The following is a 20,552-nucleotide window of genomic DNA, read 5'->3' as shown; positions in this document are numbered from 1 at the left end:
GGATTGTTATTTGGCAAAGGCCCTTGGTTTACCGTTACTATGCCAGCCTCCTCCACACTCCTCCAGATGTAAAAAAAGGGAAGTGGGGGACAAAGAAGAGGCTCCCTAAGAAGCCAAGGCATTTGAAAGCCAGCTACTGAGATGGACTCTGCTATTGTCAAAAAAAAAAAAAGTTGTAAAATAAAACCGTCTTTTTAGCACTTTAACTCATCAGTGAGACATTTCTAATGTATTATTTTGACATTCTGGAATGGTTGCGGCACATCTAATCCAAAATCTATGTTGAATTATTAACACTTAGCAGCAGACTATTGTTGAACCATTTATTATTAACTTATTAACATTTATAAGACAATCAATAGTTTTAGGTGATTTTGCTGATGGCTTTTTCAAATTGGGAAATTATCTGTCCTTTATTAATGTCTTACTAAAGTGACTATGAGAAAGTGTTGCAGAAAACAGAGCAAGTTGTGTGTTTACAATAGCATAGATAGATTTACTAAAACATCTGGGATACTTATGGCTGCTCTGTAAGTTTAGAAAATTCAAAAATTGCCTAAAATCCCAGAAAAGGAGTGTTAATGTTTACATTGTTGTCCACAGCTGGAAACTCTCAGCAAGTAGATAAACTCACTGTTTTGTTATATTGGCAATAGTGAAACAATGACATATAGTTGTGAGTCTGATCAGTATCTATTTCTACATACACACATATATTTAATTTCACATATAATTTAATGAGTGACCACTGTGTGTAGACTTATGTCACAACCATTTATAATAATTTCCCTGCTGCCTGTATGAGAAAATAAAGTCCAGAAATATCAGTAAAAAGTATAATTTATTGCGTTGAATGCATCTTCTAAAAATGCAGTGACTGTAAAAATGTTTCCCTTTATTAGCATCTTTGATTTCCACAGTTAAATGAGCATCTGTCAGTTCAGTGAACATCAGGCACAACTAATAATTATTACATGTTATGGTTTGGGGGGTTTTCAGTCATATATTGGTTCATCCGTCATTTATTCATGTAGCTGATTTTTTGTTTTGCATTCACTTTGTTTTCCTGGAGAAATGGGGCCCCTGGTGGACACAACAACACACAGCAACAATAAACACAACATGGCAGTTCACTTTAAAGGCTTTTATTTTACACAGAGAAAAATGCTCTGTATATAGATGTAGTATAGTTTTATACAGTTGTGATAGTCTTAGCATATCACTAAGATCTGAACATTCCCAAATTACCGGATGTGACTGGCACAAATGAAGCTGGTTATTGCATTCCATTCTTTAACAAGAACAACTATAACATCAACGACCTTCAGTAGAATTCATAAATGAACCTGTGGTGATGGCCGCTCACTTTACTCTCAGTGTTCTGAGGAGAGCAGATGAAGTTGTGCAGGTTTAAATGTGATGTAAACGCTTGTGTCATCACATGCTAACAACAAACAGCCAATAATAGCTCAGCTAAAGTCACCGACGTGCGATCTTGGCTTCCATGCTTCTTCTTTTAGAAACTATTAAGTTGAGAATGCATTGATGCCTGTAGTGTTCTCCTCCTTCGGACCCACCGCGCGTCAGGTGCGACCGCCATGCCTCACCGAGCTGCGTGTGCTAATATAGCTAGCCAGCAGCTAATCCCCGCTGCGCTCAGGCAGCGCCGAGGCCTCCTGTCCGGTCACGTGACTCGCGGCCTCTGTGATGAGGCGCCCCCTGTCGGCGGTTGCTGGGCGCGCAGCACGCAGACGTCGTCCCGAGTAGAAAAAAAAAAAGCGCTGCAACATTTGTAGTTTTGAATAATTAAAAAAGTCCTAACAGCAGCTAAACTTATGTTGAGCTCATGAAAACCCTGCGCGCTGTGCGACGGAGTTAGACATGAATGTTCTTCCAGGGTTATGGCGGTTTTGTTCTTATAAGAAGTGATTCCGGTTCAGTGGGAAGGTTTGAACGCTCTCTGGAAAGTGACCATTGTTGTAATCGGGTCGAGGCTGTTTTCATTTCCACTTGCTGCCTCTCTCAGTGTTCCCCGGGTCCGCGGCTGGAGACGGGGCAGGCTTTGTAGTGTGTCATGAAAGAGGTGTCGAGGTAAGTCCTGCGTGAGCCGCGGTCTCCGCTCATCGGCAATGTTGTTCGCGTTTTACAGAGTCCTGAAGAATAGGCTAAAAGCTAACGCTAGCCAACTGTCACAACAACCAAACAAGGCCCGCAGCCTTCGTCTGTGGGCTAGCTCGCTCGTTTCCCGCTGGGTGACCGTTTTATAAATGCACCCGACAGAACGAACGCATTCACGCGCTGTCTTTGTCTGCGGGGAATGTGAAGTCGCTTTAGGCGGAATGCGGATCGTTGGCTTCACCGATCCTTCCGTAGCGCCCAGCTAATGTGTGCTAACTTGCTAAACTAGCTAATTTGTTAGCGCCTCCAGCCTGTTTGTAGCATCTCGGCTAACGTGTATCCGCCACCAGCCGAGGTTGAACAGAGGCACATTTCAAACACCTCGCTACACAACACGGACAATGTGTCTTCCGGATTTGCTTTTGCACTCAACTGCAGAGTCAGTGTTGAGATAGTTGTCTTCGTAATATTAGCACGTTGCTGTGGGATCGTGTAGCTTCGTGTTTACACATGGTTACGCGGCAATTGGGAAGGGAGCAACATAAACTCCCAAACACTGACATCTTACACGTTCGACCTTAGCCACAACTTGGTAAATAATGGTTATTTCACATCTCGTTCACCACTTGTGACTGAATGAAATCGTGAGACGAAACGGCGAACGTAGGAGCGTCAAGCATCTTTGTGTAGTAGCTGTCATTTCATGTTCTTCCATGTCCCCCCGCAGCACCATGCCTGGTGGGCAGCAGACTCAGAAACACTATGGCATCACCTCTGCCATTAGCCTTGCACCTCCACGTGACATAGACCACCAGTACACCAAGAAGCTCTGCGATGCTATGAAACCTTTTGGTGTATTTGAAGACGAAGAGGAATTGAACCATAGGTGAGGAACCGTGTTCTGTTTTTAACTGTATATTCAGTAGGAATCCTGACTACACCTGAAAGGGATGCAGAGTCTCAGCAAAATGATTCACATCAGCATGTATTGTAAATGGTAATATTGTCAGCCAGCTGTTTTAATCTGTGTTTTAATATACACATACATGTCATTGTTGTAATTAAATGCATATTCCTTAATGTTTTGACATGAAAGACAGCAGAATTTTAAATTGTGTACATTTGCTGTGTCACTGTCTGAGAAGATAAAGGATTATAAAAGAAGCCCCTGCTAATAGTTGTATTTCCTTGCAGACTTGCCGTTCTTGGGAAGTTGAATAACTTTGTAAAAGAATGGATCTCAGAGATCAGTGAATTAAAGGTATGTTCTGTTGTGATGTATGCATTTTATTTATTTAATTGGTGGTATATGATGGATTGTGGCGTCATCAGTGGGGACTATCCACTAACAGAGACTGTTAATGACAAAGCAAACATTGATTTGATTGTATATGCTACTCTCTTACACAGAATCTTCCACCATCAGCCATTAGCTGTGTTGGAGGCAAGATATTTACATTTGGTTCGTACCGTCTTGGAGTACATACGAAAGGTATGTGTAGTTCTTATTCAAATGTGAAATTCCTTTTTTCAGTGGACGACAATCAGATCCCTATTCATTACCCATGTATTGTTGAAAAACAGTCAAAATTTTGATTACTACAACATGTACTGTGTGTCTGGCTGTATTGGTCTTTAAAAGGAGCAAAGAGAGACAGATGGAACAGGAAATTACTGCCACACTGCATTCGACCTTGTCTAAGCAGGCATGAATCGTTGTTTTTTTTTCAAAAGCTCAGTTCACTCTGACCACACTAAAGCACGAGGCTGGCATTGTCATATTCATCTGCTATTGAGTGTTTTTGAAAAGAGCAGTTTGAGGGTTTGAAAGCAGCGTAAACACTGGCTCACTATAGGCTGAAGGCATTGGTGTTAATGTGGGCCTGCTTAACTCCTTGCTTCAAATAACAAACACAACACATGAGTTAAAAAATTATTTTCAATATAGATCTGTTTTGCTACCAAGATGATTGATATATATTTTCTCCAGCTATATAATCCCTAATCAGTTCCTGATGCTTAGTTTATTGTAGCCAGTGGCACTTCTTGATAAATTAGGTGTGAAATGACCTGTGTTCTGATGTTTAGTTTAGGTCAACATAATGAACTGATTTCAGTTATGTTTCACAGAAGCACCACACCTGAATTTTTGCTGCAAAATATGAAACTGTATTTCATATTTTGTTTATTGTTTATGCTGCAAATAAGGAGGCTGTCTAGTCCTTTCCAAACATTACTCAACACAACAGATCAACTAAATTATTTAGGCTTTATATGGTTTTAATTATGTGCTTATCAGACATTTTTAATAACAAAAATGTTAAATCCCCTAAAATACTTGGTATCTGCTGATCCTGAATTTAATTTGAAACTTTGCCCAAGCCGTTTTCAGACATGAACTCTGGTGATTGTCCGCACAATGGGTCTTTGCCTTTCACATATGAAAAACACAGCTGGAAATTGTTCAGTCAGACACGTTCACAACATTACAGAAATCTGTGTTCAGGTGAGGGATGGCCCAACATGCAAGAGGCAGGGCGAACAAATTAATTCTGCTGTAGAGATCACATGTTTTTGCTTACACCACATCGGCATCGGTCCTTATCACCTAAAACATTTTACATTTTGTTGTCCTCTACATGTATGGCACAGCTTTTTCATTCTAAGATAATTATATTCCTTTTCATTTTTGCGTAGCTTTCATAAACATCATCAAGAACGGATCTCTTGCTTTTTCACTAGGGGGCTGGCAGAAGAAACTCCAGTGGCTTTTACTTGAAGATTTGCACTCTCTCTCTAGCCTGAAAATAAACGAACAGTAGTGTGTGAAGTAGTGCTGTAAAGCCTTGTGAACTTCTCACTGGAGATCAAGAACAGGCGTTTAAACACAATTAAAGAAATCACATTTTCACACATATCAATTTTTATTTGAGCTTCTTAATGAAGCCCCAAGGCTGGTTAACATGTGATTTCTAAAGGTACAGCAAAATCATTATTTCATATTCATTGAGTAGGCTATCAACAGAAACAGAAAAACGGATAACTGATAACTATGTTGTGATGCAGTTTTTGTATTTTGCCAAAGACAAAGATATTAAGCTGTTTTCATGTTGTTCAGGCATAATAAGGTCTCAACCTTACTATGTAATCACTTGAGATAATGTATGTTGTGATTTGGCGCTATTTAAATAAAACAGAATTTTGTTATGGACAGATGTCTCCACTAAAACAACATACACAACTTTCTATTGTGAAGAAGAGCCACTTTGCAACCATAGCAGGCTTAAGTGGACATAACATAATAGAGTATGATAAAGAAAGAATCATCATTGTAAACCATGAAGTTGCAAAAGTAATAAACCCGCCTTGTGCAACTTGACCATCATTTGTTTAAACCTTTATTATTTCCTATTTATTGTAGAATAAAATATATATCTGGTGGTTAATGCAAAAATACTGAAGACTCATACTTTCGATTTCATTATGTGAATTTGTCTTGAAACTCATTTTGACGACATCATGTATAATTCAAGACTCATCTGATTTATTGGTTTGCTGAAGCTTTGTTTATCATAAATTTGGAGGCATGTTGTCAGGGCAACAGAAGGATGATTTCGATCACCTCTTGTTGTTTTTTTCAAAAACTCTCCACTTTTGCCTGCCTTTTTACAGAGTTTAACAGAGGTCATCAGTGTTGAGAAAAAACAGGCCTTGTTTCTTTGACTTGTCAGTTTATTGGTTGAGACTATCTAAAGCAGGCGGGGGATGAATGGCATGGATCATAGAACTGAATGCCTTTATTGTCACTATACACATGTACAATGAGATTTTAAAAAAATGTGTCAAACACGTTTCTGTGCTTCCTTTTAACTGTTCTACTTGTGCTCTATGCCGAAAGTTGTTAAATTACACACTCTTTAACCTTGAATGCAGCTGCCTTGCTTAGTCTACTTATCAGATTGTTATTGAAGTCATCAACCTACTGGGCAACACATTATACTGATAAAAGTTACTGTTTATTACAGGAGCTGATATTGATGCCTTGTGTGTGGCTCCACGTCATGTAGAGAGGAGTGACTTTTTCCAGTCTTTTTTTGAGAAATTGAAACAGCATGAAGAAATCAAAGACTTGAGGGTAAGTCTGGTCCATTTCTCAACAATTGTAATTTAAGCACAAGGCAACAAACCAATGTATCTGCAGGCTTCAGTGTTCAGAGTAACTGCAATGTTTGGACGTTAACCCAATAAAAGAGCCTTAAAGTCGTGATCATGTCATTTCAAAGGTTTTTAGTGTAGAGGATGACATCACTTACATCACTGCTCCCAGGGGAGACCACCATGCTGTCTCGTTCACTGTCCTGCAAATGAACAACTATATGTAGCACTTTTACATTGCTGGATTGTGTCTTTATGGTAGAGTCTAACTTTAATTACATATAGAATTAAGACAGAACATCACCAGAGTTATATCATGACTGTAGTAACTCCCAAGACATTAGATTAGAGTTGGCTGTGGTTTTTTTGTTCTGCAGGAAAGCATTATTTTAGATATTAACACTAATATACAAGATTAGAAGTGTGTTTTTGTTTGCTGTGACACTAAATGATCTTAACATAAAACTAATCTGCTCAGTTAAAATGCTCTTCACTACATCACCCTCTGTCAAATAAACACTGTGTACATCGGCTGTAGTAAGATGCGGATGATAGGCAGAAAGGCACCCAAAAGCTGGATGCCGACCGCCATAAAACAATAAAAGGATGTAGAGGATAATTTGGTTGAATCTTTAAGACACAATCTCCAAAGCCGCCCAAGTGCGACATTCACATCCAACATTACATTGATGTTAAATATATTAATAATAAAGTAGAACTGTAATTTGTTTTTAGCTCTTAGAAACTCAACCAGTCTGCCAGGTGACTGTCTTGTCCAAAATTTGTTTTTGATGTTCTCTGTCTCTTTTTATTTAGGCTGTCGAAGATGCTTTTGTACCAGTGATAAAGTTCAAATTTGATGGAATAGAGGTAAGTTCCCGAGAGTGTTCCTGTTGTTATGCGCCAGCAGCAGCCAGTGGCCCAGAGGCTTTATGTTTCCGGGTTGTCCGTCAATCTGTCTCATTCCTCTGAACGCGATATCTCAAGAATGCTTTGAAGGAATTTCCTTAGATTCGGTAAATCGGACTCAATGATACATTGATTCGATGAAGGGCTTCAAAGTTCAAGGTCATGGTGGTTTCAAAAAACATGTTTTTGGCCTCCTGATATTTCAAGCCTACTTGAGAAAATGTCTTCCCTTTTGATCAGTTGTCACTTGGACTCAAAGATAAAGAGATTATGTTTTAAGTTGTCAAAGGTTACAGGGACCTTTATATGAATCTGGTTTACATAAGTTCTCATTTAATTGTCCCTGACCTAGTACTGATTGCACCACATGGATATTGCATAACTAAACACAGACTACTCATTAATGACATGATTGTCATTTTGATTTTATAGGCACTGTTTGGAGTATCTGGTGTAGTGAACTTGAACTATTGTTGTCAATACAGAAGCTTTGTGAAGAATAATAGTTTAGATCTTTATTTTGGTCAAATTTGAACAAGCACAACAAATATGGGAACCTCATGACACAGGTTGGTGCCCAGCTTGTATTCCAGGTCTGTGATAACTTCCAGAGAGCAGAAACGATGATATCTAATGATGAGACATCAACATGACTGCTCTTCCAATGCATCCCGTCATTGTTTAAATTAGGTTAACTCTGAACATAATTAACAGGAGTAGAAGATGAATATCTTGAACTGTCTCCAATACCTACTTTCTGTTTCCGTCTGAGTAGATTGACCTGCTCTTTGCCAGACTGGCCTTGCAATCCATTCCAGACAACCTGGACCTGAGGGGAGACTCCATCTTGAGAAACCTGGACATTCGGTGTATTCGCAGCCTTAACGGTACGTTTCTTTTCCACAGTGACAGTGTACATTAGTGCAATAATTGAGTATGTTTGTTGTAAACCACATTTTTAATGTACCGTCTAAATGAAATGAAAAGGAAACTATATTTTACCTGTTTGAATTGTTAAACTTTTAAGGGTGGGTTGCCACAAATAAATCAATGTTTGAGAAACACTGGTGTGATGCTTGTTTGAGATCTATGATTTTTTGTTTTAGGGATGTCATGATGTGAAATTTTGGTGCCACGATTATTGTCAGAGGAAATATCACGGTTTTCACGATTATCGATACTACAGAAGGAAAAAGACGCATAACAATTAATATATAGCTAATAGATAGCGAATAGTATAGCTAATGAACTAAAATATTTACTTTTATCATCAACTATATTCAGTTAGTTTTTATAGTGTAACGTTTATCTATTTAAAAGTAATTTATGTAAGCCATTTTATTTAGTTGCCTTATTGTGGAAGGTTGGTCAGTAAAAAAAATTTCTTCGAAGCAGTGTGTCTGTATGGGATTTTTATTGTGAAGGGCTAGGGTTATGGAAGATGGAAGTTTTTCTGTTTTGGGAGCAAAGTGTAGAAAGTTGTAAAAGAAATATTAGTGTGTGTGTCAGCATGTCAGCCACTTACTTCAGAGCTGGTCAGAAACTGAACAGCCAGCATTGGTGCAGATAAGGCTGTTACATCAGTTCCCTATTCTCAAGTAATGTTTCAGTGGCTCACACACATAAAGTGCACCGCACACACACAAAACCTCAGTCACGAGAGGCAGGACACCATAGTTGGATATTGTAGCTTTTAGAATTTTTAAGGTTATGAGACTGTGACGTTATGAAACTGCGGTTATGGTAAAATCGGTTAATCCCGACATCCCTATCTTGTTTAATTCCAGGCTGTAGAGTGACAGATGAAATTTTGTACCTGGTGCCAAACAAAGAAAACTTCAGATTGACATTGAGAGCCATCAAACTGTGGGCGAAACGTAAGTGAATTCAAAACATTTCAGATACTTTCGCAAATTTTTTGGGGTGTTTCTACTTTAACTGTATATTATCGCATCCATGACTTGTTTACAATGTATCTGGGGCATATAAACACTGGGCCATCATCAGTATTACCCATTGAAAACAGTTACAACCTACATTAACACATTTATGTTAACCTTCTCCAGGTGTTCTCTGAGTTCAGTGCAATTTTGAAAACCAGCCCTTATTTCATATTTGGGTAACACCATTATCTTCCTTATCCTCGTCTGTATGGACGTTATGTGCTGTAAATCGAGCCTTCCCCTTCCCAAGAGATTTCATACCCAGTGGCAGACAGAATTGTACATATGCCTATAGAGAGAATCTAAATTCAACATCCATTATTTTGTGCATTTACTCCTGCATGATAAGTTAAACCATGAGCTTGTCATGATCTGTAATGTGACTGTAGGTCGTGGGATCTACTCCAACATGCTGGGGTTTCTGGGTGGAGTGTCGTGGGCCATGCTGGTGGCCAGGACCTGTCAGCTCTACCCTAACGCTGTAGCCGCCACGCTCGTGCACAAGTTCTTCTTGGTTTTCTCGAAATGGTGAGAATCTGGCTCTTTACAACTGTAACTTTATTTTTGTCCTGTGCCACTTGATGGCAGTATTGCACAACCTTCTGCAGTAACTGTTGTTGTTATTCAATATCTACAAATGTACTCACTACATTTGTCTTTCCATTCTGCAGGGAGTGGCCAAATCCTGTGTTACTGAAACAGCCTGAGGACAGTAATCTGAATTTACCCGTGTGGGATCCCAGAGTGAGTATGACATAAGTGATGTATTTCCACATCTTTAAAATGTTGCTATGCCCTTGTTTATTATGTGTATTTCTATGCAGACACAGGTAATATAGTAGTGTCTGCTAAATTGTGAAAAGTTTATTATTTTTCAAAGTTGGCTCAACAGAAATGAGTACAGGTACATGTATTGTCTCTTATTTCATCTCTCCTTATTCCTCTGTCCTCATGTGACCACGACATTAATCGGGTCCCCTCCCTTCATGAGTTCCAATGCTCTTAACTCTGCTCGGAGGAGGCTTCCCCAGAGCAGCTCGGGGCTAGGAAGACTTCCCACGTGGACGTCTTTTTATCAGACAGACACATCCCTTCAGTTAAAATGCATTAGCTGAATTGTCAAAACAGTCCAACACCTGTGTGGACAGGTTAATAATAGTACTGTGTGCACTTCAGTAAATACTTGTGAAGAGCTTGCTCTTCTTGTGTCTTGATTTTCCCTAAACCATCTTTATGTCATAAACTCTTATTTAATGTGCTCACAGTCAGAGGCCAGGAGAGACTCTCAGTCTGAATGTTTGTTTTCTAGGTCAGACTTCCCTTTATATATGTTTTGACATTGTTTTTAATAATATCAAATTTACCCAAACTAATTTGTCTATTGCATAAACTGAAAACATTCTGGTCATCAAAACTGCTGTGTCATGTTTGTTGTGTCCCTTCAGCAATAAACACATTTTAAATGTCTATTGTTGTCATTTCCGTTGAGTCACAGTAAGGCCAACTATCACTATGCATTGGGAAGAAAATGATAAAGACCTTCTTTTTTCATTTCCCCTATGTTAATACTAACGTCTATTTACTATCAGACAAAAAATTTACTTAATAATTTTTTTAAATATATGGAAGTACACTATTTTGGTGATCTGTCTATACAGGTTTAGTCATAATTTGTTGAGGCTCAATGTGAACATGAATTATTTCAATTATATTTGACAACATTCAAATAAAATGGATGAATCTAATGGTACTAGCACTGGAGATCATTCACACTTAGTATGGCTGGTACGTCATATTATATTAAGTACTAAGTAGAAGTAGAAGTTCAGCTGCATTTGGGAGATCAGCTGTGCAGCTTTCATCAGTAAGCCCAGGTGATTTTGTAGAGGGAACCATTTAAAAGTATTTGATTGTTTCCTCCTCCTTTGCATTATTTGAGGAGGGCAACATGAAGACAGTAAAGTGAATTGGTTTGTACTCTGTATGGATGGGATTGGGAGTGTGGCACTTGTTGCCGTTTAGTGTGTGTGCTCACGAAGGCTAATTTCCTGCTGTGAAACCAATCTTGCTCCTCTGTGCCGTGTTTGTAGGTAAACCCATCTGACAGATACCACTTGATGCCCATCATCACACCTGCCTATCCCCAGCAGAACTCCACATACAACGTGTCCACGTCAACGCGCACCATCATGAGCGAGGAGTTCAAATACGGTAAAACAATGCATGCGTAAAATAAAACCCCAAAAAAAGAATTTATACATAGTAACCTTGTATTTGCGTTCTGTTAAAGCATGATCTGTTTTAGCCAAAGGCAGTGATGATGTTCCATTCACTAAGTAACTCTGAATGTTGAACCTTACATATGCTTTGTGCATGTTTTTGTTATGAACAGGCCTCAGCATCACAGATGAGATTCTTCAGGGAAAAGCAGAATGGCCTAAACTCTTTGAGCCACCCAACTTTTTCCAAAAATACAAGTAGGTATTGAATTTGTCAGATGAACGATAGATGGGAGGAACTTTTTACTGACAAAATCAAAATGAGTAAAAACCTGTTGTTCCACCATGTAACAACAAACAGGAGTGTTAATATAGATGCTGCACAATCAAAAGGATGTACACGTGAGCCGAGATTGATGAATCTTGCAGCCTAGTAAAGATGTAAAGGGGCTGGTCACAAGATCTTTACACTAGCACAGCAGTACTGCATCAAATACTGACTGTTATGACAAATGTCTTCACTATAAATACACCTGAGTAGGATACAGCAAATGTTTCTTAAATGTTGATTTTCGGTTTTGTGCTGCAGGCATTATATAGTTCTGACGGCCAGTGCATCCACAGAAGAAAACCACTTAGAATGGTGAGTGTCCAACGACTGGATTTCTAGATTTTCTTGTGTTAAAGGTGCATTGGTGTGTTTCAACTGAGCCGACTGGCACAGTGGTGCACCTGTACATCAATACTGTGAATGTAACTTTAATCACCAGCTCACCTGTGTATACATCCTGATGTTTTCCCTCAGGATCGGTCTGGTGGAGTCAAAGATCCGTGTTCTGGTGGGAAACCTGGAGAGGAACGAGTACATCACCCTGGCTCACGTCAACCCACAGTCTTTCCCCGGGTCCAAAGAGAACCGCAACGAGTAAGTGTACCTGTATCAAAGCTTACAAACTGCACACACTACACACTGAGAATGTTCTGGAATAGGAAAGACGTGCGTGCATCAGTGAGTCCAGAACTCCACTGTTACCTAAGGTCTTATTAATTAGACAGACACATGATAGTCGGTTAAGTGAAGCTTTCAGAATAATGGAAATGTTTGCATCTCTTGAATTGCTGGAACAAAACAAGCATAATCAATACTTTCGTCTGCAATTAGCATGAAATAAACAAAAGTGAATATAGTTTCAATTTGGAACCTTTGTGTTTTTCTGCAACAGGAACGACTTTGTGTCCATGTGGTTCATCGGGATTATCTTCAAGAAAGTGGAGAATGCAGAGAGTGTGAACATAGACCTGACGTACGACATCCAGTCCTTCACAGACACTGGTACGTTTTATTTAGCTTTGATTGTGGGTGGCTGTGAAACCATCTAGGCAAACAAGGCAAGTGTATTAACTGGTTAGACAGGAGGCTTGATTATGGTGATGAACATGCAAGATAAATGCTGTAAATGCATGAGTTAATGACAGTAATTTAACACTGCTAATCACATACGAAAGGAAGATATTTCTAAAAATAATTAATTATCCACTAGTTCTTTGTTCTTAGTTGTAGTTAGACTCAAGGAAATATTTGAGATATTCATCCAGCAAGACAAACTGCTCCAGTTCCAAGGAGTCAACATAGAGGAAGTGGCCAGCACACACATGGCCATGGTGTCAGCGAACCTGAACGTGACGTGTGTTGTTCTCTATAGTGTACAGACAAGCCAACAACATCAACATGCTGAAGGACGGGATGAAGATTGAAGCAACACATGTAAAGAAGAAACAGCTCCATCAGTATCTTCCTCCTGAAATGGTGCAGAAGAAGAAGAGGGTGAGATATCTCCCTCAGCACGTTCGGGACAAATCTTTCATTTTTCGATACGCTGTGGATTTTGTCTTAAGAGTGTCTTGTTTATTTCCCCCTCCTCCCCTTCATGCAGAGCATAGCAGAGTTGAACCGCAGCTCTAACGGTGGGAGCTCGAAGCGGATCTCTCTGGACAGCAGTCATCTGGACAGCTCCAGAGACACAGACTCAGGGACTCCTTTCAGCTCCCCAACCGAAAAACCCTCCAAACCTGCATCCGACACCGACGACAGGTAGGTTATATTTCTGACTCTTTATTCTGTTCATTCTGTGTATATTCTTTTAAACTTGTGCACTTTCATACGTTTCATTTTGTTACTAATAATAAATAATCTTCATTTTTCAGTGTCAGCCCTCCCAAGCAGCTTTTTGTGGAAGGCTCTCCAGCATCCAGCGCTGCACCAGCTGCTAATGACCAGGGCATGTCTATCCCTGTCATTGGCTCACGTGAGTTTTACTACACAGAAATTATTGTTGCATATAAAAAAGTCGATTGTATGGTCATATGGTATTTAGGCTACTTGACATTCCCATTTCCCTGCCACCATATGTATACATGAAAAGGGAAACTAGAAAACATTGATCTATGGTCTTTATTTGAAAACCAGAGATTTGAATAATACACCCTGATCTAATTTCTTCACATCTGTCTTTCTCGTCGTGAAGAGCCTCCAGTTAAAGCCAGGCCTCCCTCCCCACCAGCCAGCAGCACCATCACCACCGTGCTGAGCAGCAGTGTGGAGCCCAACGACGCCAGCAGCCCAAAAGAGGAGCCCAACGGGCTGGACGACTCCATCAATGAAGCTCCTGCCAAGAGACCACACTCACCTACACAAGAGGACCTGGCCAAGAGGCAAAAAGACACAGAGGTAAGGAGGGTGTTCTCAGTTCAGAGCAGGTGTCAACCATATGAATGTGTTTTGAATACATAGAATTCAACTAAATGGGATGTACTGCTGTTACTGTTTTTGCTGCAGGTGGTGTCCAATGATGACTCTATTTTTAAGGAGCCATATCCACCATCCTCTGACTCCTGTGCACATGGAGATGGACCCGATATTGTAGGTGTCATCTACAATCTACCTTCGTTGACTGTTTATGTAAAGACAGAAAGATAATGAATGTACTTTCTCACATCTCTTCACCATTAGACTCCACTTTCTGGATCTAAGGCTAAGCCCATTCCAACCATTGATACCTCAAGAACACAGGTAACAACTTCTTTACTTCTTTTTTTAAACCATAAGCTCTATCTCATACTGACATACAAAGTAGTAACTAAATTAAAGTAGTAACGTATGACTTCATTCATCTTGTTCTTTATGACTGCAGAGACTTCCCAGCATGGAGCTGCCAGACGCCTCCTCGCCCCTCCCAGCCAGCAACAGTTGTCGTGTCGTGAAAAATTCAATTAAGTTGGCTCTCAACCGCCACAAGTGAGTATCTGTCTTTAGTCCTGCACCAACAGGCCAGTGAAACAGTTTTTAATTGTCTGTCCAACTTAATTAAATTTACTCGTACCTTCCAATTTCCTGCAGCATCACACCTCCTAAGCCCCCAGTGTTTGAGGGCACCCTCACCACTGACGCTGCCCCTGCCACGGAAGAGAAGGGCATGTCCATTCCTGTCATTGGCTCGAGTGAGTATCTGTTTTAAATCATCAGTCTTTGGAACTGAAGTCCTTAAAAAAATTCAAATTTTATGAAGGAAAGAATTTTTTTTTATATATATGTATATTATATAAAAACAAGACTTAAAACAGTATCAGTATTCTTTAAGTAATGTCTTGTTTCTCTAATATTTGCGAACGAGCTGAGGTCCAAACCTAGTTCATGGCTTAAAATACTGCATATGTGAGCATATAAACATATGATGCTCACATATGCAGTATTTTAATACACCTGATTACACAACATAGTCTTTCTCACTTCATATGTAGATGTTTATCTGTTTCTGATGTCAGACAACAAGTATAATTAATAGTGATTATGAAATAATGAAATATATGCCTCATTGAGACGGCTTGTTAACCAGCAGTCACTTCCAAACCACATCCATACTGCTGCGCCGATAAAATCTTTATTTTTATGTTTATGTTGCGAACCTTTGCCGAGAAGGGCATTATGGGTAACTGTCACAGGGGCTTGCTGAGTTAGGCTTACACCTCCCCAAAGCTCAACTCAGTATCCTGCAGACCTGGTAGAGAGCATGTTGATTCAACTCCTGTTGGTTTATTATTCTGTCCACTACAGACAAGACAACAGCACTTTGTAAAAAAAAAAAAAAGAAAACTTTTTGATTTCAAAAGGATTAGTCATAAATGAAATGTGATTACAATATGACTACGATCAGTTGTTAAAACCAGTTGTCAACATGACCAATGTTTTTGTGCTTTCGGTTTCTCTCTAGAAAATGTGACGTCCAAACACGTGGTGCCCCCGGTCGGCAGCTCCATCCCTACATTAGTGAGCAGAGGAGCAGACCCACTAAACGGAGCAGCCTCCAAGAGACCCCACTCCCCCTCCCTGGAGGAGCAGGCCAAGAGGCTGAAAGAAACAGAGAAGGCCAGAATCCACATTGCTTGAACTGATAACCAACAGACTGGATTCACACACACACACAGAGGTGGGGCTTTACAGTTCAGGCAAACACCAAGGAGATGACTTCACACGGGGACAGGGAGTGCGTTCCATTTGGTCAGTCTCGAGAGTGAAGCAGCAGGACGGACACCTCATGCCACATCTTCAGAGATAACAGATTTACTTGTGGATAGGTGATTTGGTCAATGTTGTCCGCGCCCTCTGTCACACTCACCACCAGAGGGCATCTAACACAACTTTATGGAGAAATTTTACATGAGATCTAAAGCAACTGGTTTTTTTTTTTACTTGTCTTCTCCCTCAGTGGTTAAAAACAAGCTGCTCTTCTGTTCATTTCCCCTTTTGTCTCAGTTAACATATTTTAATAATGACGACCAGAAACAGTTATCGACACTTGCTACACACACTGGTGTAGGCTGATTTTTCTTTTCTCTCTCTCTCTTCTCTCCCAAACAGGAACCTGTACAGTAAATGTTGATGTACATAACTTTTTTGTCTTAAAAAAAAAAAAAGCAAAAGATCACTTAAGTCTTTTGACCATTCTATTGTAGTTTTATCTAAAAAGAAAAAAAAAGTTTAAAAAATTGTTATTTCTTGTTTTTCTCTACTGCTTGTCCAAAAAAACATGTGTCTCCAGCCCTGGATATTTTTTGTAAACATTGTATAGGTTTGGATACGGCCGTGGGGGAGGATTAATCGAGTGTTTTACTTCAAACAGAAAATCGCTACCGTGACAACCCAGAGAGGGCCTCCGGGTTAGTGTTGGACTTGCTGTGTGTAGGTGATCGTAGATGCCCAGTGACGTTGATGCTTCTCAGGTGCTAGAGCAAGAAAATCATCCTCACAACAACGGGAAATGTTGTGCATTTTCTGGAAGTGAAGCTTTTCTGTCATTAGAGGGATTAGCACCGAGCTGCGGAAGAACCATATCAGAACGCTTTCGCTAATCCTTCTGCTCAGTAGCCTCAGTGTCACTGTCACACCTGCTGTTGGTTAAAGTTTGATGGGTTTTCTTCTTACTTTTCATGGTGTGTGTTAAAGCCCGACGTCAGATATGTGGTTCACGCATAGTGAGTGAAAACGTTAACGAGTGTTAGTTTTGTGTTCGTATCTGTGATTGACACAATGTCGCCCAGAATGATCTAACAAATCTGCCCCTCCCCCCCTCGTCGCCCCCCCACCATCTCACCCACCACCATTGCTTCACCATGGTCTGTTTGCTTGCGGCGCTTGATCCAGATGAAGCGAAACAAAGTCCCGGTCGCTTTCCGTGTTCCGTGTCCATGAAAGAGTTGTGTGGTGCTTTGTGGGGGGGGGAAATGGTTCAAAGCTTTTTTGATGAATTGTGCCGGTGTGTGCATGCATAGGCGGTTAATGTGTTGGAGAGAGATGGAATTCCCTTCATTTTTGGGTGTTAACTCTCTGCGCCTCCTGTGGAGGTTCTTAAAAGGCATCTCCTGGGGCCACGGGTGGGGGTGAGTGGCGGGTGGGTCAGGAGACAACGTTTTCCTGCCATTGGCCCCCACCCTCCATCTTTACGGTCTGAAGCTGGGTTTCTTTGTGTTGGTCCTCAGCACAGAGGTTATATGTATACAACAAAGTGTAAAGTGATGGTAAAGAAGCGCCCTCGTCATCGGAGCAGGTAGAGAGTTGGGACACAGGCTCTTTTTTTCCAGCATCAGTTTCTCGAACTAAATGTACAGAGATCAGAATTTTTTTTTTTTTTTGTCATTTTTTTTTTTTCAAAAGACATATTCTTCATTACCGGGGGTTTTCTTATCACTTTATTTATATTTGCATATTTGTACCATGTGATCTTTTTTTTAATAGCATTCATAGCAGGTAGGTCTTTTCGAATGAAATCTACACCACTCTTTCAGACATGTTTAGCTCTTCAGAAACATTTAACTAAACAGGTCATTTAGATGTTTGTTTCTAAAATGTATTGAAAGGGTATTTTTGTATGTGTTTATCACTTCCTTTAAATGAATCCGTACACCAATTAAACCCCTAAAAAAACTACTCTGGAGTCTGAGTTTTTGTTGCATGTATTTTCACACTGCGTCGCCATGTTGGATCGTTTTGATTAAGCTGTTTTCATTGATGTTGTGTTTCATGTGAGGAGATGATTAGCTGCTCGCTTTATTTTAATACCCCAAGTTTATTAAATGGTTGCATGACATCTTTGGGGGAGGGTGCAGTTAGGTCCCCTTTAATCGCGCTCCCTCTGTCTGGGGCTGCCGTGGTGGAGGATCCAGTATCAGTGCTGTGGACAGCAGCTCAGATAAACTCAGTGATGATATACTCTTTTAGGGAGTTTGTGAGCTATTACATCTTTTAATACTTATTAATATTATTTATGATGTATATTATTCTACAGGTGGTTGGTGGTTTCAGATCCTGTTTTTGTTTTGGCATTGTGATAAGATCTACCTCAAGACTCATTTATTTATCTCCTATATTTGGTCTTTATAGCTTTGCTTGATAGCAGCAGATCATTTCTAAATAAAAATCCAAATACATCAGTCTTGAATATTTCCAGTGGAAAAATAAATCTGTTTAAATTTGGAATCAGATTACAATTCTATGAAAAGTTCTCATTCCGACATTGACTCAGGACTCTCCAGTCGTCCTCCCCTTGATGAACCTCTAACAAAATGACAGTGTGTGATCTTGCTTTTTTTTATGCAAGTGCGGGTTGTGTTTAATGCAGTTCTTGTTTTAGACTCAAAACCTGAAAAATGAGATGTATTAAAAATATGTCATAGTTCCATATATGTTATTTTTCAATCTTTAATTTAACAAGAAATATGAGCCTCGAGTTTTAGGCCGATAGATGTTTCCAGTTATTAAAGCACTGATGTCTAGTGAAAGAACATGAGCATATCCTATGTATATATCTATACAACCACCAGATGACGCTACATGTCACAAAATCCACAAATTTTAAATTCTACAGGTTTCTTTAAGGGGCGGCCATGAGATGATGGCAGGGTCGCAAAATGATTTCCAGTAATCAGAGGCGATTTAAAAACAATTTAAAATAGCATATTATAACCTCAATCAAAACAACATATCAACAATTCTACTAAAACATAAAATAATACCACTCAAAATGAAAAATATGTAATCAGTCATCTTCTGTTCTTGTCCCCACATGACCCCTGAGGTGATTATGACAGATTAGCAACAGCTTCAGTTGCGGCAGGCCAGTTTACAGCAACACAGGAAACATTGCAACATGTGCACGTGGATGATGATTTCTTTTTTTGCAAACTCGCCCAAATTACTTTACTGGCTGTCCCAAGTGTCCAACACCTTTACTCTGAGGCCAGGCGTTGAAAAGTTTGAGAAGCCCTGTTCTCCAGAATAAAGAGATGAACACTAAGGACGCATGTTCCTGCTGCTGGGACCTTTTTGAATTACATCCATATTCAGAAGCATGTATATGTCATTACTAATTCATGATTTACAAACATTGTAGGTGTTGAATACAATATTAATTGATGTTGCACCGCCAACCTCCTGCATCAAGCGATGAATAAAAGGAATGGGAATAAATGAGGAAAGAGAAATGTGATCCTGCAGAATTGAACTGACAGTTATTGAAGTTAAGTTTTTGTTTATGGTCTTAGTGTTAAGTTGAAGCTGTTTGATCCTGTAGACTCAGTGCTGTGAGTTTATTTCTCAGGTTATGAGATCATCAGCCTCCAGTCAGAATCCTGCAGACCTCTACTCACATTTCTCACAGCACCTTTGATGTGGGCAGCCCTCGCCTCTGTGTTTGACGTACAGAACACTAATGCACAAACCTATCTCCCATTCGTCATGACGTCAACAGATAACTCGTGCTTTTTGAATCATTTTTTGCTGAGTTTATTTTTATTTTTGTGAGACTCTCCAGTACTTTTACTCCATAAAGTCCAGAGGGAAAATCCTGTACCTTTCATTCCAATACATTGACCTGACAACTTTAGCTGCTGTTATTTCAGAAAGTTGTGAGACACCTACGGGGAGTGTGTTTCATTAACAGGAACAAAACGATCGCCTGGATAAGAATATAGGAGAAGAGAGGAGCAGCCACAGTAAACCCATTCAGACACGGGGAGCCGTGCGTTTGTGAAGATTCTCAGTTCAGTCAAATTAGTTCAGGATAAACCCTTGAGATACCATCTTGTTTTAAAGGGAGTCCCAGCATATATCACAATCACTACATGAAAAAAAAAACAGCGATCAAAACATCAATGCACAGACAAGCAGCTATCCTGGTCGTGCTCTTTCAATTTGGCCACAGGACTTGATTGAGGATCTTTAAGACGTTTCATAAGTTTCAAGAAAAATCTACGATTCCTGCTCTGACCATGTTGGAATAAGTTTCTCAAGTTATGGACAAGAAAGCTGCAGGTCTTTATTGAGCAATCTTAAAAAACTGAAAAGGTGTTGATCAGCAGCTGTCTGGTGCTTTGGCTGCGTTCTGCAGTTGCTTGACCCTCAATAGCACAACAGTGATGGAGAGGAAGGGGCTTGAAGAGAGCGATAGGTGGAAGCTGATTCTTATTTGTGTCCTCTATTTTTTAAAACCCCAGATTTAAAAAAGGTTATCTGGTATTTTAGCAGAAGCCTATTAGCCTTTTCCATGTGTTTCCAGTCTAAGTTACAGCAGGCATGTGAATAGACAGACCCCTGGTGCTGCTCAAGCACCTGCACTCTGACTATACTAGTGCCCTTTACATGAGACGTTTTTTAAAT

The 20,552-nt window shown here is 39.9% G+C and overlaps 1 protein-coding gene across 2 annotated transcripts; it reads left to right on the top strand.

The window, feature by feature from the left end:
- The first annotated feature begins 1,673 nt into the window (after positions 1–1,673).
- On the top strand, positions 1,674–17,825 carry papolg (poly(A) polymerase gamma). Of its 2 annotated transcripts, XM_020095315.2 has the most exons (24): positions 1,674–2,091; positions 2,846–3,004; positions 3,313–3,379; positions 3,529–3,610; positions 6,144–6,253; positions 7,090–7,143; positions 7,958–8,069; positions 8,970–9,059; positions 9,515–9,653; positions 9,797–9,869; positions 11,216–11,336; positions 11,518–11,602; positions 11,934–11,987; positions 12,150–12,269; positions 12,568–12,677; positions 13,048–13,169; positions 13,279–13,436; positions 13,550–13,650; positions 13,870–14,072; positions 14,181–14,264; positions 14,355–14,414; positions 14,536–14,639; positions 14,742–14,842; positions 15,613–17,825. In XM_020095315.2, exons 1-24 carry the CDS (start codon positions 2,075–2,077, stop codon positions 15,786–15,788), a joined length of 2,502 nt encoding a protein of 833 aa, XP_019950874.2. In that variant the 5' UTR covers positions 1,674–2,074; the 3' UTR covers positions 15,789–17,825. The 2 variants fall into 2 exon arrangements, with proteins under 2 accessions (XP_019950874.2, XP_019950882.1); XM_020095323.2 differs by lacking the exons at positions 11,216–11,336; positions 11,518–11,602; positions 11,934–11,987; ... (9 more) ...; positions 14,742–14,842; positions 15,613–17,825 and adding an exon at positions 10,072–10,274.
- Positions 17,826–20,552: the final 2,727 nt, after the last annotated feature.

The sequence above is a fragment of the Paralichthys olivaceus genome, chromosome 14, assembly GCF_024713975.1.
Source record: "Paralichthys olivaceus isolate ysfri-2021 chromosome 14, ASM2471397v2, whole genome shotgun sequence".
NCBI lineage: Eukaryota > Metazoa > Chordata > Actinopteri > Pleuronectiformes > Paralichthyidae > Paralichthys > Paralichthys olivaceus.
This window is presented reverse-complemented; position numbering and strand designations above follow the sequence as displayed.